Source organism: Fonsecaea pedrosoi (assembly GCF_000835455.1).
Source record: "Fonsecaea pedrosoi CBS 271.37 unplaced genomic scaffold supercont1.1, whole genome shotgun sequence".
NCBI classification, from domain to species: Eukaryota; Fungi; Ascomycota; class Eurotiomycetes; order Chaetothyriales; family Herpotrichiellaceae; genus Fonsecaea; species Fonsecaea pedrosoi.
The window spans coordinates 3,047,375-3,067,160 of NW_013550615.1; the positions used below are offsets into that span (position 1 = coordinate 3,047,375).

General features: G+C 54.1%; 8 protein-coding genes across 8 annotated transcripts; 2 read left to right on the plus strand and 6 right to left on the minus strand.

Annotated features, from left to right (window-relative positions):
• Nucleotides 1-148: 148 nt before the first annotated feature.
• Nucleotides 149-1,492, minus strand: Z517_01100 (uncharacterized protein; the record flags this gene model as incomplete). Its single annotated transcript, XM_013434062.1, has 1 exon — nt 149-1,492. The coding sequence occupies one exon, from the start codon at nt 1,490-1,492 to the stop codon at nt 149-151; it is 1,344 nt and encodes a 447-aa protein (XP_013289516.1).
• Nucleotides 1,493-5,724: 4,232 nt separating this feature from the next.
• Z517_01101 (uncharacterized protein) lies at nt 5,725-7,816 on the plus strand (the record flags this gene model as incomplete). Its single annotated transcript, XM_013434063.1, has 2 exons — nt 5,725-6,094; nt 6,150-7,816. 2 exons carry the CDS (start codon nt 5,725-5,727, stop codon nt 7,814-7,816), a joined length of 2,037 nt encoding a protein of 678 aa, XP_013289517.1.
• A 422-nt stretch (nt 7,817-8,238) lies between these two features.
• Nucleotides 8,239-9,000, minus strand: Z517_01102 (uncharacterized protein; the record flags this gene model as incomplete). Its single annotated transcript, XM_013434064.1, has 1 exon — nt 8,239-9,000. The coding sequence occupies one exon, from the start codon at nt 8,998-9,000 to the stop codon at nt 8,239-8,241; it is 762 nt and encodes a 253-aa protein (XP_013289518.1).
• Nucleotides 9,001-9,548: 548 nt separating this feature from the next.
• Z517_01103 (uncharacterized protein) lies at nt 9,549-10,646 on the minus strand (the record flags this gene model as incomplete). The annotated part of the gene is made up of 2 exons (XM_013434065.1): nt 9,549-10,523; nt 10,602-10,646. 2 exons carry the CDS (start codon nt 10,644-10,646, stop codon nt 9,549-9,551), a joined length of 1,020 nt encoding a protein of 339 aa, XP_013289519.1.
• A 194-nt stretch (nt 10,647-10,840) lies between these two features.
• Nucleotides 10,841-12,245, minus strand: Z517_01104 (uncharacterized protein; the record flags this gene model as incomplete). The annotated part of the gene is made up of 2 exons (XM_013434066.1): nt 10,841-12,073; nt 12,126-12,245. The coding sequence occupies 2 exons, from the start codon at nt 12,243-12,245 to the stop codon at nt 10,841-10,843; spliced, it is 1,353 nt and encodes a 450-aa protein (XP_013289520.1).
• Nucleotides 12,246-14,581: 2,336 nt separating this feature from the next.
• On the plus strand, nt 14,582-15,421 carry Z517_01105 (uncharacterized protein; the record flags this gene model as incomplete). Its single annotated transcript, XM_013434067.1, has 2 exons — nt 14,582-15,078; nt 15,172-15,421. The coding sequence occupies 2 exons, from the start codon at nt 14,582-14,584 to the stop codon at nt 15,419-15,421; spliced, it is 747 nt and encodes a 248-aa protein (XP_013289521.1).
• Nucleotides 15,422-16,173: 752 nt separating this feature from the next.
• Nucleotides 16,174-17,246, minus strand: Z517_01106 (uncharacterized protein; the record flags this gene model as incomplete). The annotated part of the gene is made up of 2 exons (XM_013434068.1): nt 16,174-16,940; nt 17,174-17,246. The coding sequence occupies 2 exons, from the start codon at nt 17,244-17,246 to the stop codon at nt 16,174-16,176; spliced, it is 840 nt and encodes a 279-aa protein (XP_013289522.1).
• An 872-nt stretch (nt 17,247-18,118) lies between these two features.
• On the minus strand, nt 18,119-19,450 carry Z517_01107 (uncharacterized protein; the record flags this gene model as incomplete). The annotated part of the gene is made up of 1 exon (XM_013434069.1): nt 18,119-19,450. The coding sequence occupies one exon, from the start codon at nt 19,448-19,450 to the stop codon at nt 18,119-18,121; it is 1,332 nt and encodes a 443-aa protein (XP_013289523.1).
• Nucleotides 19,451-19,786: the final 336 nt, after the last annotated feature.

Below are 19,786 nucleotides of genomic sequence, written 5' to 3' on the forward strand. Positions count from 1 at the left end.
CAAACCCCGTCATTGCCTGTAGTCATATCCTAAACGCCAGCGCTATGCAAAGGTATCGATTAAGACAAGCGATACACATCCTCACTCACGAGGAGGCATCACAATATGAGAGGAAAATCTGATGATTGGAAAATGTTGTGTCGTACAATTACAAGGATGGGTGATAGAAGGACGTGTCGAAGCTCTCGGCCGCCTGTGCGAGGGTGTCGAGATCTGAGAACCCCCGAGTCAGAGTGGGTGGCATGGGTGGCAACAAGCCAGTGCCCCCCAAGGTGGGATCATGGGTTTTACCCAAGGTAGGGAGTTGCCCGAGGGGAGTGCTGTTCAGGAGAGGATCATCGCCCAGAGGAGGATAGAGGGACCCGGGGGATACACTCTCTGGGATGGTCTGAATGGGCATCAGGACCTGAGGCGGGTCGTGATAAAAAGCAGACTCATCGACATTGAGGGGAGTGTCAATAGCTGTAGGAGCGAGGGAAGTAACCTCGGACAATGGCGAATGGATCAAACTGGACCGCCGGCTGGCTTCGGTGTTGATCTTGTCCAGCTTGTGGTGTTGTTTGGCTTTCTGCGCGTCTTTGGTGATGGCAGCCTTGCTTTTACGCGTCGACTCATCGCTCGTGCTGCCCGACGCTGACATACCCTTGTGGGTGCGCTCGTGTTGCTTCATGTTGTCTTTGCGTGTAAAGGCTTTGTTGCAGATCGGGCAGTGCACCCCCTTCTCTCCCGTGTGTTTTTTCCCATGACGCGCTGCATGGCCTGATGTGGTGAAGGTTGCCTGGCAGTTATGTGACTGCGCATATGGGCAGGGATATTTGTTCTTTTTTCCAGGAGCGGCGCCAGAGCTTCCCGAAGGAGAGGTTCTGGCCTGTTCGCCTGCAGAAATCGAGGGGATGAGAGGTGGGACAGGCGCAGTCGCAACGGCCGTCGTTGAGTGGTTAGGGAGATTTTGGAGACTCGGATGCAGCGGCGCGGGCACAATAGGATATTGAGCAGGGGTGAGGGGATGCATCAGCTTGCTCGAGAATTGATCGGGCATGTTTGGGGTGATGATCAATTGTTGTTCCAGGAATGGGGTGATGGTGGTGGGAGAAGGCAAGTAGCCCACCAGGTCTTGGCGCACGAGCGGGTCATAGTGTAGCATGCTGTTGTCCACATAGTTGTACGGCGTTGCAGGCGACGGAGAGGAGTCCATGCTGAAGCTGGAACCCTTGGATGAAGTTGACGAGAGCCGCAACAGAGGCGGCGAGCCGACCGAGGACGAGATGGACGATGCTCTCGCGTACTTTGGTTGACGCAGGAGACTCGGCCTCTCTTCCCGCTGCGACGGAGAGTAGGATGGAGAGGCAGATGAATGGCGAGGTTCACACTCGGACTCTGGCTCTGGAGAAGACTGTCTGGATTGTCTCGGGCGGATGACAAAGGATGGACAATCGTTGTCGTTCAAGATCGAGAAGAAACGTGCTCCTCGCGATTGCGTCTGTACATCCATTGTTGGACGCACTCACCACGCGTCCAGCGGACAGGCCGCTGGTCCAAAATGAGCTAGAGAGAACAACTGCGCAGGCCAAGTTAGAATATGCAAATGGTTACGAGGATTGGTACAAGACTTGGGACGGGTACATACGCCTGGGAAAGGCTGGTGACAATGTCGAATGATTTGGGATGAATCAAGGTTCAAACGGGGAGAGGGAGGTAGACTGAAGGCGGAGGTCTCTTGGGATGTCGCACTCTTCACAGAGGGAACGATAAGCAGTCACACACAGAGCAAGACAGTTGCACCCGCGTTGCTCAAGGAAGTGGCCGGATGAGATGTGCTGGGCGGCGAAAGGGTAGCACCCGCGAATGGATCGAGGATTGATCTATAGCAAGATGGGTATTGGATGGACGACTAGAGGGATCCGCGGCAGGTGGTATAGAAGAAACTGTAGCTGTCGAGAGATCCCGAGAAGAGAAAGGACCCTTGGGAACAGGGACAATCAAGGGTATGTATTGTCTGTATAGCCCTTTCTACTCGACGCAGAGAGAAAGAGGGTCGATAATGTAGGAGCACGGGCAGAGGAAAGGGTCTATGAGGGCAAAGCTGGGATTCTTTGAGCCGGAAGTTGCGCGAGGGTCATCTCGGTGGATTTGCAGGTTTTTGCGATTGCTGGCGTTCGGTGGGGGACGCGATCGAGGATCGAGCAGATGGAAAAGTTCAGAATGGCATATGGCGGCAGACGGCCCCAGGGTTGAAGCTAGCGAAGTCTTGCAATAATTGGATCTTCTCCACGCGCAGGTTTGGGTCTTCTCGTGGGAGCAATGTCAGCGGCGGCGGGAGGTAGCACCACCATGGAGGGTTGATGAGCAATGACTGGCCGAGGAGCCTCTAAGCTCAGAGCTTAGGCCCCGTTGTGGTAGATTAGGAATGATTTAGTCTGCAGAACTGCCTTCTATTCCCGGCCTTGAGGGAGCCCTCATGCAGCCTCCATCGGCCGATGCTCTAAAAAGCCACAGGGACCTTGGGATGCGAGAAATCCTCGAATCTCGTTGGCCTCCGCGACGGGAGCATTTTCCTTTGCGGCGTCGTAGCCCAACGAGGCCCTGCAGCACGAGTGTATTGGAAAACCCATGGATGTATCAGCCACCTCTTTTGTTGTATTTACATCTTTTTCTCTTCATTAAGGAGCCCAACGAGACGTCGGAACGTGCTTGGTGCGGAGAGAGAAGGAAGGCGATCGCAGACAGCCCCCGTGGTTTATTGGGATCACCAATGCCGTCATGCCACCAATGTATCGCAAAATTTAGACACAGGTGAGGTCGAAGCTTTTCCTGGGAGCAAGGGGTGATCGGCGCGCATCTGTATCAGCCAGGACCGCTGACCTGGCGACGGTGAAGAAGTGCAAGGGGTGAAGGGGCCTCGCTAGTTCTGTTGAGGCAGTCAGGGAAAATCCTCTCCCAAGGTCATGATGCTAGGGATCAGGCTCGATCGACCGATACACGAACAGATCACGATCCCCAAAAGCTACTGGTGGGTCGCAGAGTCTCTAAGTTGAAAATAAAAACCCCGTCTGGAGATGGACCTCCGCCAAGGACGTCAGAGGAGCCAACCGCTGCTCCATCCCCAGCCAAGGGACACGCAGTCAGACACGGGAGAACGAACCCAACTTGGACCAGTCAGAGCGTTGATGGAGGCGGCAGGCTCGTGGATTTTAAAGTTTGGACCAGGAATGCCGGAGTGGGTGATATCGGGAGATCAGGGAATTGGATAGGAAAAGAGGAGAAATCGAGCATAGGTTCTACTAGGTATTCGGCTCAGCGGGTGTAGCTTAGTCCTTTCAGTGTGAACCAAATTAATAGTGTGAGCGGTATGTCTATCAAGAACAAATATTCAGATAGGCAGGAGCGCGCTAGAATTCGAGAAATAACAATACTACTGCACATGAAGAGAAAGAAATACTTGGCACACTACCCAGTCGAGTAGCATTGGTACTGGTACAGGTACTGGTACTAGTATAAGCAGAAGCCCAGCAACAAGGCCGTGGGGCAGCACTTTTCCAAGGCTTCCTTCTTCCTCTTCCCTCCCCTTCCACCTCAGCTGACAGCCGAACCAGGAAAAACCGGCCCGTGACATCATTGGCGATCATGGAAAATCCGATCCAGGCCAAAATCCTCGATTGAAAGTCAGGGTCTTCTCCGTGCAGCTGCGGGGCAGGAAACAACGGCCAGGCCCACCAACTCTATTTTGCCCTACTCGGTAGGTACGAATGTTTTCCTCCATTTCCCAGTTGAAACACCTCCGACAAAAGCTACCGCAACCAGAAAGCGGTAACTCAAGTATGTGAACCCAGAGGACTCAAGACATACGACCGAATCCTCTCCCAGGTAGCCCTTTAAGCATCTACGTCCCGTCTCTGCATCCACAACATCCGCAAACCTTCGTAACTACAAAGTGAGACACGATCATTGACCGAGGACGATGTGTTCTGCGAACACATCGTTTGCGCCGAGGATCTCATCTGATAGATTTTTGATCAGACCAGAGCTGCGATTTTGGTGGCATACCTCAGGCTTTTCGCGGGACTCGGTGAAACGGTGGGAAATCAAGCATTGAAAAGAACAGGGGGGTTGAATCAACCGAAAAGACTGGCAAGAGAAGAGTATATTTTATGGCAGGTTCGAGAGTCTGAATTGGGCATACTCAGATCCGAGACTCACAGCATAACCATCCCGGGGATTCAGAAAGAATATATTTAGTGGTTAGAGTTCAATTTAATCGCACAGGAAATCAATTCCGGGCATTGATCGGCACGTGGCAGGAATCTCTACACTGGAGATACCAAGGGTCTATTGACCTTGGGACCTTTTTTGTCCATCTCCCTTGTGCCGTGACGAAAATCAGGGCATTATCTGCTGCAGGGGTAATTGCTTCTTTGAGGCATGAGGCTGTCCTGTAATCTGGCGCAGGGACTTGTATTATCTGCGGCAACCAGATATACGAGGAGAACTGGGCTGAAGGCGACTTTGCCAAGCTGGGGGCTTTTCTCGAAGCTGAATCGAAGCATGCATCTGTCCGCCTCATTATTCTCGATTGGTCGTAGGTTGTTGTACTGGAAACCTGTTTATCTTCTGGCAAGGCTGTGTAACTGCGCCAAGGCGCACACAAAGGTCGGTCCTCCAGAAAAACCCCAAGGCCGGTTGGTACCACCCCTCTCGTTCTTCTTATCCTATAAGAAATGGCGGCAATGGTGGTGAGCCCTGGGTGATACCATCAATTCAATTTTCTGTACTTATGGGAATATTGGACAGTGGGCAACGGCACTTGAATCTCAACTCCAGACTCCAAAACCCATTCAACTGCTAGGATTGCCCTTGGTCCATGGCATTCACGGTTGCTGACGTGGCAGTCGATCAGTTGTTGTCTAGCAGAGAGAAGGAATAGCCACTATGCAAGTCGATTGGTCTGACATTGGGGTCTATGAGCATAGCCTCGTTAGCCACAGCTCCTTCAAAAGTGCCCGTTGGGCTACGAGGTGATAGTCTGGAACCCTTCAGCCACCGCCGCATCAAGAAGGGGGGGAATTCCTCACTTCTCACTTCTGCCTCAGTCTCATTCCACCAACTCTCTGTCCCTGCACTACTTTATTGCCCAGTTGAAATGCAAACTTCAGCGCGCCCAGTTGCCCGACTGACCAGCTTCAATACAGGCGGGTGAGGCCTCTCTGGCACTCTAATTGGGCATTGTTTGCTGCCTAAAGCCTCATCAGTTTGGCGCCCGGGACCCAAGCCCGACGTGGTGTACCCAGCCCGACTATTACGTAGCCAGGCTCTGCCCCTCCAAAGATCACCTGCCCGCGGGCCTTTCGTACTGCGAACTTCGCCCACTGGCGGGCCCTTTTGTGCTGCTCCCAGTTATACCAGCCACCACTTATACACCGGCACCACTCTTGCAATTCCCAACATTCAACAGGGCATCAAGAGAGCCTTGCAACCCGCCAAGCAGCGCAGCATCTTGCCTTTTGTTTCATCCTGCTTCAAAAGCAGCCCTGTGTCCAACTTTACCATCGCAATTTTCCAACATCCCATCTCGACCGCTACCAAATCAGCCAATTTGACGTTTGCCGCGATCGAGTTCGCCACGATCCGACCCCTTCCGTAGTTCCAGTCTTCTTCTGGGCTACATATCACTTTGTCAATTCAATTTCTCTTGGCTTCACTTCTTCTGTTACCCCACCCGCAGCGACAATGTCCTATTACGACGATGACCGGCCTCGCCGGCAAAAGAGCACCCGCGAGCGATCTCGAAGAGATGACTATGAGGACACAATCTACGATACAAGCACGAGAGACACTCGCATAGTCAAACGGCGCGATGACAGTGTTGATTCGATTGAAGAAGTGTCCCGCGACTTTGCCCCTGGTGATCGCGGCACCGTCTATCGTGAAACCACTGTGCGCAAGAGTGGCCATCGGCCCGTCCGTGCTAGATCCTCTGATGATCGCTATTACGATGATCGTTACGATGACCGCTCATATGTTTCGCGGCGCAAGTATGAGGATGACTACGTTGTCGTCGACAATCCCAAACGTAAAAGCCGTGATTATGACGACAGACGTGAGCAATGCTCCCCTTTGTATACTTGTCGCCTCCACTGACTGATTCATCGCAGGTCGCTCTCGACGCTACTCCTCCGACTACGATTCTCGCAGCCGCAGCCGCAGCCGTTCACCTCCAAAGAAAGAGCGCAGGAAGTCCACCACTGAAGAGCTGTTAGGATCCTTTGGCCTGGGTGGTATTGCCGGTACCCTGCTCGGAAAGAGTAAGAGTCGTGACAGGTCGAGATCCAGTTCGCGCGACGGCCGTCATCGAAGCCGGAGCCGAGCTGGTCGCCGTTCGTCGTCCGATCGATCGCGAGCCCAAAGCAAAAGCCGTGGCAAAGTTCGAAGCGAACAAATCTCCCAAGCCATCAAAGCTGCCGTCCTGGCTGGCGCTGGTGAGGCATTCCGTGCTCGAAAAGTTGAAGGTGGCTGGGGCGGCGAAAAAGGCAAACGGATCATCACCGCGGCCTTGGCGGCTGGAGGTGTTGATGGTTTGATTTCGGACAAGAACGACCCTCATCACCATTCAAAGCGCGACATTCTAGGCTCTGCTATTGCCGGTATGGCGACCAACCGCATCATCAACGGGCCTCGGTCGAAATCCCGCGGCAGAAACGGAAGCCCAGACAGTCGTCGCGGCCGGAGTCAGTCCCGAGGCGGGCTGGGAGACCTCGCCGCTGGCGGCGTGGTGGCAGCCACGGCAAAAAAGGTCTATGATTCAGTCCGCTCTCGATCGCGTGGACGTGCTCGTTCTCGAAGCACATCGTCGGACAGCCGTGGTAGTCGAAGCCCTCCTCGGCGCAAGCGGAGCCGAAGCGTGTCTGCCTTTGCGGCCAAGGGTCTTGCAGCCCTGGGGTTGAAAGATGCCGCGGACAAGGTCGACCCCAACCGTGAGCGTGATCGTCGCCGAAATTATGACGACTACTACGATGATGGTCGATCAAGTCGAAATGGAGGATATGGATACAGTGATTCCCGAGATGTAGGTACCATTCAACCCCACTTTGGTTCTCCTAATGGCGGTCCCCGTTCCATGAGCGTACCCAGGGGGCCGCCTCCTGGCTACGAGCTCGACTACGGCCCACGTCATACTGGTGACCCAGAAACAGACTCCGATTCTGACCTCGGCTCCAGTTCCGAAGATGAGAAAGAGATAAAGAAAGGTCGCAAGAAAATGTTTATTACCGGAGGTCTTGCGACGGTCGCGACCATCCATGCCGCGCACAGTGTCTACCAAAGCATGGAAAAACGACAGGCGAGAAGAAGGGCTGTAAAGGAGGGTGATATCACTGAAGAGCAAGCGAGGCGAGCAAAGAACAAGAACAGGTTGCAGGATGCTGCGAGTATTGGAATCGCTGCCCTTGGTCTGAAGGGGGCCTACAGTGAGTGGCAGGAGATGTCTGAGGCGCAAAAGGAGGCCAAGGAGGAGAAGGAGAAGCGTGAGCGACATAAGATGAAGCGAGAAGCAAGGAGACGAAAGATGAGCATGATTGCCGCACACAACTATGCCGACAGTGGCTTTACAGGGAGCATGCCCAGTTTTCCAACATATTCTCAGACAACATACCCTCAGATGCAGTATCCGGCGTTTCCTCCACCACCCGGGGCATCATATGATAATGGGACAGCTGTCCACTACGCCGACGACAATCCTTATGGTGCCGTCACCAACCCACCCGCCTACGTGCCAACTCCTCCTCCCTTTCCTATGGGTGTTCCCAGAGCAGATACGAGATGACAAAGATGACAAAATGTGTCTCCGTACGGAGAACGAAACATGGCACTCTCCCGTGTGTTCCCAACAACAGGCGTAGCGAGATTGATCATTCCAGACGATAAATTGGGGTCTTGGGTTCGTGGGTACCCGGCACAGACCTGGCATTCTTTGCGACATTCTTTACATTTCGGTCATTTGGCATGCGTTCTCCCTGAGATGATGACTACATATGCTCAAACCGGATCGGTTTTGGCTACGATTATTATGACCCTCGACACGATCAATGAATACGATACTATTTTTGTGAGAAGAGAATATTCTCAAAGAAATGACAAAGCTCATCGTTCCAGTTCTATCTGATCTCCATGTTTTGACGTATGTTGGTTGCTCAGGACGATACCTCATCGTGTAGTCCGTTACTCTACTCAAGCCATTCAAGGCATTCAATCGTCAGCCCTCCCATCCCCCAAGAGCGGCCAGTCTGGTCTGAACCCGACGCGTCCTCTCTCCGGAGCTCTCTCTTGTCCTCCCCATGCACCTCCCATCGGATCTCCCCTCCCCAGCCCTCCTGACATGTATGCACCGCCGTGATGAGTGTTGGATCGTCGTCGAGGCATTCCCTGGCCGCCGCGATAGTCGTGGGGATGGGCGTCGTGCCACCACGGACCACGGAATGAGGACTGCGGCATGGAGCGATGACCACCAGAACCTCGTGACGACGTGAAGCGCTGAGGAGCCGACCCGAACCAATCTTCTTCCTCGACGACCACGGCGGAGCCTGTTCGTCGCTCAGCGCGCCCACCGCGTTCAAAGAACCGCGAACCCCCCTGCCAGCCGTGATAGACGGTCTCGGCACCACCGAACATGTCATCAGCAGATCTCCAATCCGGCCGGGCGCGGAAAGCAGGCGCAGAGCCCGCATCGGTGTGCCTCCTGGTGCTCCTCCCGCCGGTGCGCAACGGGGGCGACGCGCCGTCGCGGCGGTGATGCCACCCGGAACTGCCTCCCCACCAGCGCGTGTCGTCTGACTCGAACCTATTGCGCGAGTTGTCACGCACGATCCGCAGGTTCCGCTCGTCGCGGTACCGACCCCCAGGACTCTGGCGGCGGCGCTGTTGGTCGACCAGGACGGGGCGGCCGTCGCGACGCCAGCGCTGCATGTCCCGCGACGTGATGTCCGCTGGGGTGGAGTAGCTATTTCCCATGGCTTTTCTTCGGTACCGTTCCGCTAGGTTTGAAGAAAGGGATTCTTTGTCCAGTGCTGTGTGTAATGCAAAGTGCGCTATGTTAGTCTGAGTCCCGTGCGATGTTTGTTTTGATTGCAGACCTTTTGGGGGGCCCCAGGAAATAATGCGTCTGGATGATGGATCGTGCCTCAGACTGGGAGAGAGGAAGATAGAGAGAGAGAGAGAGAGAGACTGAGGTATATGGAAATATTTGAATGGTTTGTATGCTGGTACAAGACGACAAGGCTGTGTGCCGTTGGTCCGGGCGCAAGGGTGAAAGAAATGCGCGGTGTCATGATCATTTGTGATTGCCATGAGAGTGACAGCTTGGTTGTGTCCCTGTCGTTCTTCACTCTTCAGGTGAAGTACGTTCGCTCGCTCTGTGACTTTATGAGTGAGACGGTGATGTGGAGGCAGCGAAACGTATCACTCTATCACTCCATCACTCCAAAAGAGAGAGGAAGTCGACGGCGTGTGAAACACACGTTCATCGAGTATCGCGGTGAGAGGGAACAGAACGAACAGCTTCAGTCCTCTCGCACCCAGTGGGCGCCTCGCCTCACAAGAGGCGCTCTCGAGTGTCGGACATGGACGTGCGTTCGAGGACTTGCGGCGCCATGAAGTCGTTCTGGAAGACGGCGTCCAACCTCTGCTTCCGATCGCCAGTGAAGATGCGGGTCGTCAACCAACGTCACCCTCGCTCCAAGGCAATGCGGATGGCGCGGGTCGACGTATATCTTCTCGCTGTGTCTGACTCTCCCAGGAGGCCGGTGGTGCTGGCGCTCACATCTCTGTCGTCGGTCGAATGGCCTGCGGCACGGTATCTGGCGCACGTCCTCCGTCGACTCGCTCGGCAGACCGGCGTAGAAGCGAGGGTCCCAGTTAGGGGGGAGAGGAGCATGAGGCATCGCCTGTCCCGGCCAGTTCTCTGGGTCCAGGTCATCGATCTCTGGCTCCTCATTCAGACGTCGTGGATTTTCATGTCGTCGTCGTCCTCGAAGATCGCTTTGCGGGTAGCGCCACAACGGCCTGGTAAGCGGATGATAGTGTGTTCTCATTCCCGGCAGTCGATGTTCAGAGACCGTGGGAGGAGACATTTGCCACCCCCCTGACGAATAAGGCTTTGAAGACGAGGACGTCGTGGAGTGCTGACCACGGCTTGAGGGATGGGGTTTACTTCCACAACGAGATTCTCTTGGAGAGCGACGGCGTCCTCGCTCATGGCTTGACCGCCGTCGTGCCCGCTTCTCGGGGACTCTCAGCTCGTGTTTCGCTTTGGACAGAGCGTTGCCCATATTCTTATGCCGTTCAGGCTTTGGGGAGTGCGCGCCCGGTTTGTGAGGAGGCAGATTTGATAGTGGTTGCTGCCTTCGTTGGAAGCCCTGCTCTTGTGGGACGGGGACAGCATTGTGTCGTGGAGGAGGAGCGGGTGTTACCTTTTGAAGTGACACGGTTGGACGTTGTTGTTTGGTGGACCAAGCAAGAAACACGAGGGTTTTGCTCTGAGGCCCGTTAGTAACACCGTTCTGTGACCATCACTCGGCGACAAACAAGCCCAACTGGTTAGCACAACGACAAACACCACCTCTGGCTCTCTTGGCTGGGCAGACGAGAGGCGGACTCATGATAGTTTGTACCACCATCAAACAGAACTTGAGATTCACCAGAGGGGTTCAGCAAAATAGTTCAAGCTGCTTCATAGACACCTCACCGGCGACATTGCAAGCCATAGGAGAGATTTTTCAAAACAAAGAGGAAAAGATAGGAAGAAGGCTAGGGAAAATGGAGTCTTGTCCTGGATAATGGCCTTCTGACCCGGCTAATTGCCCTCCCGCATGGATCTAAATTTCCTTCGGAGCTCCGTGTCTTTAATCTCGCCAATGTACACATTTGCGCTTCTGGCAGGCGTCGAGGCCAACGGCGGCGGCTTCAGCTCGTCTTCCGTTTGCAGCTTCGATGCGTCATGCCCAAAAAGCCAGTCCTTCCTCTTGGAGTTGGCCCAGAACATGGGATTGTCGAAATTGTCGTGCTGCATCAGCTCGTCTCGCCTGTCCTTTTCAGGCCCGTCGTAGAGGTGCCACCAGGATTGTAGGATCCGCGTGTTTTTCGCCACGTGCGTGGCCCGCGGCAACCTTTGCCTTTCGTAAGCTTTCAGCGCTTCGTGGAGATCGTCGTACTCGCGAAGAGCCGCTTGCAAGGTGGCAGCATCTTCCGTCGCTTGCGCTGCCCCTTGTGCCATGTAAGGCATCATCGGGTGGCAGGCGTCGCCGAGAATGGCGACTTTGCCGCTTGGATGCACCCATCTTTGGAGGTGGTCAAAATCGGCCAGTTTCCATTTGAGATATGACCCTGTGAGTCCGCAGAGCTTGCGCATGGGTGCACACCAGTCCGCAAAGCGTTTCACCAACTCGTTATTGTCGGCCTGGGACCGCCATTCTTCGTCGCCGATAGGTTTGCCCACGTCCGTTGCGTGGGTGATGTCGATGATGATGTTGTAAAGCTCTCCGCCCCGTAATGGATAGCCGACAGCATGTGCCTCGGGGCCCAGCCAATGCATTGCCCACGCGTTGTCGAACAAATGACGCGTTTCTGGGTCATTTCGAAGTGGTTCGGCAGGCACCAAGACTCTGTACGCGACATCGCCCGTGTCTTGGGGGTCGACAGGGGTTCCGTTGATAATATTCCTAACCGCAGACTTGATACCATCGGCACAGATGACCAGGTCTGCGGTCAACCTTTCGCCCGAGGCCAGGGTCACTGCAGGCGCGTCAAAGTCATAGTCTTGGACTCGGCTATCCATCTTCAAGGCAATATTCTTTCGCTGAGAGGCCGTGTCGACAAGGAGATTGATCAGGTCCGCTCGATGGATGAAATAGTATGGTGCTCCATACTCGGCCTGAACGTCATCGTATGAAACATCCTTGATCACCTTGCCGGTCCAGTCCAAGAAGCGAATCCCGCCAGCCTTCTCCTTTTTGATTTTGTCAAAGTCAACGCCCCAGCTCTGACTCAGACGCGATGAGTTGGGAGGAACGCGAATACCAGCACCAACCTAGTCAATACATGAGCTGCAAACCACCAAGATGAAGCGTGACCATCCATACCTCGAGGAATTCCTTGGCTGCTTCTAGCACAGTGACTTCGTGGCCGTCGGTTGCGAGAGCCAATGCCAAAGAAAGGCCGCCGATGCCCGCGCCAACAACAATAACCCGTAGATCTTTCATAATGCGGTTGGTGCTCTTTGGTTCTTTTCAACAAAGACCTGTTCAGGGTGATTCTGCAAGTGGTGGTCCTCGATGACAAGGAGCTTTGAGAGTTGACAAATGTTTCCTGTCTCTTGCTTCTGGAATCGAAGTATTTGAGAAAGGCTGTTGATGCAGGCTGATCGTACATTCTGCGGGATGACATAGCCGCGGGCAAACTCCTAGGCCAATCATGCACAGCTTGTATTCTCGCCTCGGTGTTCGTGTAGGGCATGCATATAGCTAACCCATCATGTGCCCTCCGCTTAGCAAAGACTCGAGACTGAGGCCCCTGTTTCGGCGTTATTGAGCACCGAGCAGAGTGATGTTGGAGGAGATAGAAAGTATCAATGGAGCGACGAGGAAACGCCGAACCAAACGGAAAGAATGAATTTGCCGAGAAGAGAGCTCATGCCCAGTCTCGGAACTACTGTCGATGCAGAGAGAAAACCATATAGATTGATGCCAATGCTGCTGCTGCCACTGCTGTTTGGTGTCCACCCCTCATATCGCTAGATATCGAGCGTAATGTACCGAGGAAGCTTTGACAGGTCACGATCGGAACGACGACGGAACAAATACCGTCAAATTAACGAGAGGTGAGACCAGACAATGCTGAATTCGGAGTAAACAGGGGTGGGCAAACATTGTGCGGTTCTTCCTTTATTTTCCACGCTCAAGAATCAGTTATTCACCAGGTGTAAGACATCGTGCGTCAACAGTGCGGGGTCTGGCCATGCTATTTGATATTTTGCACGAGCGACCATTACCGCCGAAGATTCTCCATTCGCTTGGCCTCGACAACAACGTCCAGTAATTCAAATATTGGAGGGGATAACAGATCGACTCGTCCAAAGTCGTGCTAGATCGAGCTGAAGTGTCTTTTTTGAGACGCGTCGCCCAACCATGCGCAAGTAGGAGTTTGGAACCGAATGTACTCGGCAATACCTATATCACCCGGGTATTGAATGGCCAGCCTCGTGCTCTGGTTGGAGAACTGAACTATCACTTACGGGGGGATGGTGGCCATATCATGTGCGTGCATCTGTTCATTAACTTGGTCAGCGCCAGAAGGCGCAGCTACTAAGTCACCGGTTGCTAGTGGCCGCTAGTCCCTCTAGTACTCACTACCTGCTGCTAGTCCCGTCTTAGTTTCACTTTATTGGAATTAGAGTAGGCCAAGACTTTAACCTTTTGCAACGTAATTGTGCGGATATCCGAACGACATCAAGTTGCCCGACCATCTCCTGACCATCCACCGAATACGAATGCCACCTCAGCTCGGAAAGCTCATCTCCAAAATCCTTTCCCATCGGTGGAATTCCGAGAACACACGCGGTCAATGGGTCCCTCTTCACTCAGCCCACCTTGTCTATTCCGCACTATATCGAAACAAGAACTCCTACCTCATTCGGAATCTAGAAGAATGTCACGTATGGCTGATGATTAAGGTAGAATGTTGATCCCCCACCGCAGCCCTCCAAGTCTCTCCTAAAATGTAATACCCTTTGTTCCCTCTGACCACGACTGCACCGTCTCTCGATGCCGGGCTCAAAGTCAGCCTTTTCTATTGCTTTCTCCCCTTGGGCTCGAGGAGAGAGATGTCGCGCCCAACCAATCACTTCAAAGCCTCGACAAGTGCTTGCGTGGCCCAGAATCACTCGAAAAGGTAGAGTGACTCAAAACAGATAGCTGCTCTCCCATTCCCTCATCTCTCTCTTTGCCTCCGTGGGACCAGCTACGGCGAAATGTCTACAGCTGCTGTGAAGCCTTGGCCAGAACCTGATGTGGCGATGATACAAGGTATGGGGACGGATTCGTTATGCCGCAGGCAGCGTCGCCAATGCAGCCTACTCGAGTGCCAAGCAAGCAAGACTTACTCTTAGAGCTTATTTCAACGAGGTATTAGACATACTCACCTGGTGGTAGCATGGCAAGATGGCTTATCTGTGAAGTGGAGAAGGGTCTCGAGCCATAATGGCACCAACACCCCTGTTCCTCTCAATTTGGCGCCATCTAGGAAGACCCTGTTGAACTGTTATATAGCCCTGTGGATTGTTCAGCACCAAAGCGCTCCCATCTAGCCGAAAATTATGATCCTCCAGGCAAAGGAATCGCAAAGCTTGACCCAGATACACATTAGGAGTCGCCCGATTGTCACCATAACGTTGTACCGCGGAGTATCCACTCGGGAAATAGGATCTTGATTGACGTTGTCCGACACGTCTGCTCGTATGGGACCCGCTGGACACGAGCCAGTTTCCCAGGCCCAGGTTACCGGCTCGAGAGATCTGATATACATGGGGTCTGAGGCCACCATGCCGTTGTCGAAGATGCAACACCACGAACAGTACAGCCGGTCAGCAACAACTACCACTCCAATGAATCTAACACGTCATTCTGGCAACCAGGTCTCTCGACACAATTTGTTCTCGCCGGCCCAAGTGATGGAAGGATTCTCTCAGCTCTCGGTTGGAGATGGAAATCCGCACCCCACACTAATCGACCGGCATGCATCTCAATCGTCGATTTCGAGTGTGCCTTCTTTGGATTCCGAGTATATTGCAGACACAAATTGGCAACCCTCTGTCAGCAGTCTATATATACCTTCTCTCCAGGATTCAACCTGGTGGTTAGAACCTTTTGAAGAGGTCCAGGGTCCTCCACTCGACGCAGACCCGTCTATTTTTTCTGGGGATTTGTCGCAACTTGCATCTCCCGTGGACGCTCTGGACGGCAGCACGCTCCCCCAGGGACAAGTCGACACGAAACTCGACCGCAAGAAGGAACGGCGGAGAGAGCAGAATCGCCAGGCGTGAGTTTATTTCTTAACACTCACCACTCCTCCTTCTGCCAAATCTCCAACCTCTGACAAGGAAAAACGCTGACGAGGCTGAGCGAAACCCAGACAGCGCCGCCACCGCGAACGAAGACAATTGAATTTCTGCCTCACGCAGGGCAAGGTCGCCGAGCTGCAGACGGCTCTCGCCGCGGCGCTCGAGCAACAGAAACTCGTCAAGCAGGAAAACAGCCACCTGCGGGGTCGGCTAGCGTCCCTCGAGGCCGAAGTCGACTGCCTCCGGCGGAGTATGTCGCCGGCGACGTTTGAGAACGGCAAACGTCTCGAGACGCCCTCGGAGTTCGAACTGGGCACGTGAGCCAACAATGGGGAGCCGAGGATCCAAATTAAAATTCCTCATTTGAGAATTCTCAGGGGGGGTTGGTTCCTTACTTGATATCCCCACCATATATGACGCTTGACGACGTGAAAAGGACGGATGGGATCGGCGATTTTTTCGAAGTCGCCCTGCACCACATTACTTGTGGAAATAGAACACTAGGGGGGAAATGCGCATTGTTGTATTAGACGGACGGACGGGGAGTTCAGCTCCAAAAAGAGTAAAAGCGAAAGTTTTGGGAGGATTGGAGTATCGTTCTTTTAAGAGGACTCGAGCTGTATGTGTGTGTGAGAAAGCGACAGAAGAAGGGGAACAGGAAACCTTTCTACTTTATGTACTCTGTATATACAAGTACGTGAGTCAAAGCACACAAGCGCACACACACACACACACACACACACACACACACACACACACACACACACACACACACACACACACACACACACACAGGGTCATAGTTGGTATAGAAAACGGGGTTAGGCCAAGGACAAGGACGATAAAGTCTGCCGAGTAACCTCATTTCATACCTCATATCTCGTACCCTACGTAGAAACTGTCCCACCGCCCTCTCCCCTTTGTGAGTCCCCGTGGATGATATCGAGAAAGCCGCCCCCCCTCCCCCCCTCCCCCTTCCCTTCGTTCCCCTTTTTCGCCTGCCCCTGTCAAACATACTCGGTACGATTCCTCCTTCGTCGCTCCTCCCCCATTCTACCGAGGTACAGACACCACTACTCCTTCCCTCCCTTCTTGATCAAAACGCCCGTGACGTGCGCCACCGGGGTATACTCGTCGGCGGAGGACAGGTTGACCTGGGCCCAGCCGCCGTCGCGGGCCTGGGCGACTTTCAGGAGGGTGTCGACGGTGTCACGGGTCAAGCAGCAGCCGCCCATCAGCTGTTTCCAGCCCATGAGCATGTAGAGGTGCTGGGCGAGGCGGGCGGGCCAGTGGTGCGTGTTGAGGACGTGCTCGCAGAGGACGAAGCGGCCGCCGGGCTTGAGCAGAGCGTACAGGTCGGCGACGGTGGCGGCCTGGTCGGGCACGCCGCACAGGACGCGCACGCAGACGACCTCGTCAAAGAGCTGCAGGTCCGCCGGCGAAGTCCTGGCCGACTCGGACGACACCAGCCCGGCCTTGATCAGCTGTGGGAGGATGGCGTCGAGGTCCGCCGTCGCGGCCAGGACGTGGTACTTCCCCGCCAGGCCGGCCTGGGCCGCCTTCTCCCGCAGCTGCGCGTGCATGCTGACGCCCGGCTCGACACCGTAAATGGCCGTGATGTTCTCCGGGTGCGTGAAGCGCTTGACCTGCTCGCCCGACCCCGGCCCGACGTCGAGGACCACCCCGCGGCACTGCGCCAGCAAGGGCGGGAGCTCCTCGGGGATCTGCTCGGCGTACATGGGCCCGTATTTGAGCCAGAGCCGCGCAAAGGCCTTTTCCTTGAAGGCGTGGAAGTCGCTGAGCGGGAGGAGCGGGTTGTTTAGGAGGGTGAGGCCGAAATCTGGGCGGGGAAGAATAGTCAGTAGAACAATGGGAAAATCGATCTTTGAGAGCACAGTCTAGTCATTTCATATCGCGCCTGTTCGCGCCCCGTATCCCGGCCTAGCTGTGGGGTTTATCCTTCCCCAGACCCATGATGTATATGCGCCGGACACAAACAACTTTCCCAGATAGGAGAGGTGAAGCGGATGCGAAAAGAAACGACCGGGGACAGAGACGAGGACAGTAACTCACAGCAAACGCTGACGCCCATGAAGATGGGCGGGAAGACCAGGTCCTGGATATACTGAAGCAGCGCCGGTGCCATCGCTGCTGAGATCCTTTTGTCCTCGGTTAATCTTGCGTAGGTGGTATGTGGATTTGTTATTTTGCGTCGTATTAGCTCCCTCTCTCTCTCTTCCTCTTTCGCGTGTCTGTCTTGGGTTCTTCAGAATTCCACCCTCTAGATCCCAGCAGTCCGCCGATCCTGCGACAAAATGAACCCTTGCGTTGCGGTTTCTGGGTAGTCGTGGTCAGAATAGATTGGATCGGACAAGATCAGATCAGACCTGGTTGGCGTAGGTGGGGAAGTGAAAGCAGGGGAGTGTTTTGAGAGAGGAGAGGTTGGTGTGTCTGGGCAAGGTCTTTCTCTTCTAATTCCAATTTCAATTCCACGCTCTTGAATAATTAATACCGAAGACTATATGTATGCTCGGTTAAGACGATTGGGCGTTGTTGGAGCAGGCCATGTGGCTGGTAGTTTACCGAAGCACGGTGGGCAAGATTGACTCGAACCCCGCGCGTCGTGGAGTCATGGAGTCGTGGAGTTCTGGAGTTCTGGGAACGAGGCATATGCTTGGAACTGTGTTTTTGGTTCTAACACTGGGTTGGTCCCTTGATGCTGAACTATCCATCCATAGCCTCGGGTCACTCCACTCCACCAAGATACCGAGCACAGGATGTAAGTAACACCATCAACAGGGTCAAAATATATCTGTACCAATCTATTACCATCACGCCAGTCGAATACCTTTTGTCCTGAAATCCATGACTCTACCATATCACATCCGAATCACCAACACATCGCAAACATGTAGCACATCCCACTAGACCATAGTAAACCCAGAGTAAGTAATCCTCTCCCCAATCCTGCGCCAGAGCAATCCACCACCACAAAATCCCCTACATGTACACGACTCCTCATACCTCTTGCTTCTCGGTGTCGTCGTCTTTCTTCCTCCAGTGCTTCAGCGGCAGCCGACTGTTCAACTTCTCCTTTTTCCTCTCGGCTTTGGTCAACTCCTTCTCGTACTGTTCAACACAGGGAGCATAGAACAAGGTGCCCGTGACTGCCCCCTTCAAGGTGCCCAGGGTGACAACCAACCAAAGCAAGACAACCGCGACAGAAAAGATGGTGCCGAGCACTTTGAAGAACTTGCTGGGAATCTCTTTTGCCAGGGTCGTGGTCGAGACGGCAAAAACACCCAGCGGGAAAGTGAACCCCCACCATCCCATATTGAAAGGGAATCTGCTCCGCGTGATGCTGGCTATCGCGAAGAAGAGCCACACGAGCCCATAACCCCAGATCGCAAGGGCGATGACAATAGAGAAGCTGTAGATGACTTTGCCCGCATCCGGACCGAAATTGTCCGTCTGCGGGAAAACCTTTGCGCAGACTTTTCCCAGTTGCATGAGCCCGAAGCTGCCCTGCCCCAGAGGACCCAACGGCAAAAACACCGAGACAATGACCTCGCGCGGCGGCAGTCGGTGGATCGTCAGGCGATGGAAATACATGACGAGGACGACCATGGCGAGCGGAAAGCCCGTACCCCAAAGCACATAGGATACCACCACCGTCCAAACCGCATGCTGAGGGTTGGGGAGGTATTCGGCCACAATGCCACCCGACGCGGCCGCGACAATCGTTGCCACAATCGGCAAAAGCCAGACCGCAGTCATCTTGGACAGCTCACTCTGATGGATGTGCATGATGACGAAGGGCAGCCACATGCAAGTGATGACGGCAATGGCCACGTCAATCCACCACAATGTCCAGGCTAGAGTGGTAGCCCATACTCCCCAGTGTTCGACACACACAAAGACCACCATATTGACAATCGTCGCGAGACCCATGGGGAATGTGCCGACAAAGAGGGACTGGACCGGGTGCCGGATCATGGCCATGAACAGGCCAGGGAACATGGTGTATCGCAGGATGGAGATCAGCAGGAAGAAGCAGAAGAGGCCGATGTTGAGGCAGAAGATAATAACAGAGAGCCAGTACAGCCAGTCACCATTGTAAGGGAGTTGGTGCAGGAGGATAGACGCAATGCCTGTCCCCATGGTGGCTGCAAACCACGATGGTGTGAAGTTGAGCACCACTCTCCTCCACCCACGCTGGTTTTTCTCTGCAAACTTCTCGAGCAGTTCGTCCTTGGCTGTCTGGTGTTCGCCATTCTGGCACTCGTGAGGGAACTCTTGTGACGCATCCCTCGCGACCTGGCAGTTGGCGTACGTACCAGCGGGATCCATGTTTGTGACTTATGGGAGTGAACGCTTGAGAGGGTCGACTTGTTGGCGGCCCAGAGAGGTATATGAGGTCGGAATAGCCCTGCGTAGGGAGTGACAGCGGAGGCCCAAACTCGGCAAAAGGTTCGTGTCAATGCTCGGTGACGTAGATACGAGAGATGAGTAAGGATGGGCAGTATTCAGGTGGTTGGACATGTGAATGGACGATAGGCGAAGAGCATGGTATTTGAGGTTTCCCCCCCCGGCCAAAGGGCAAGTCTGTGGACAAATGAAAAGCATTGTACACGTTGGCTGGCTAGAATAGTTCTGCCGCTCTCCCGGTCTCTCGAGTGGAAACTG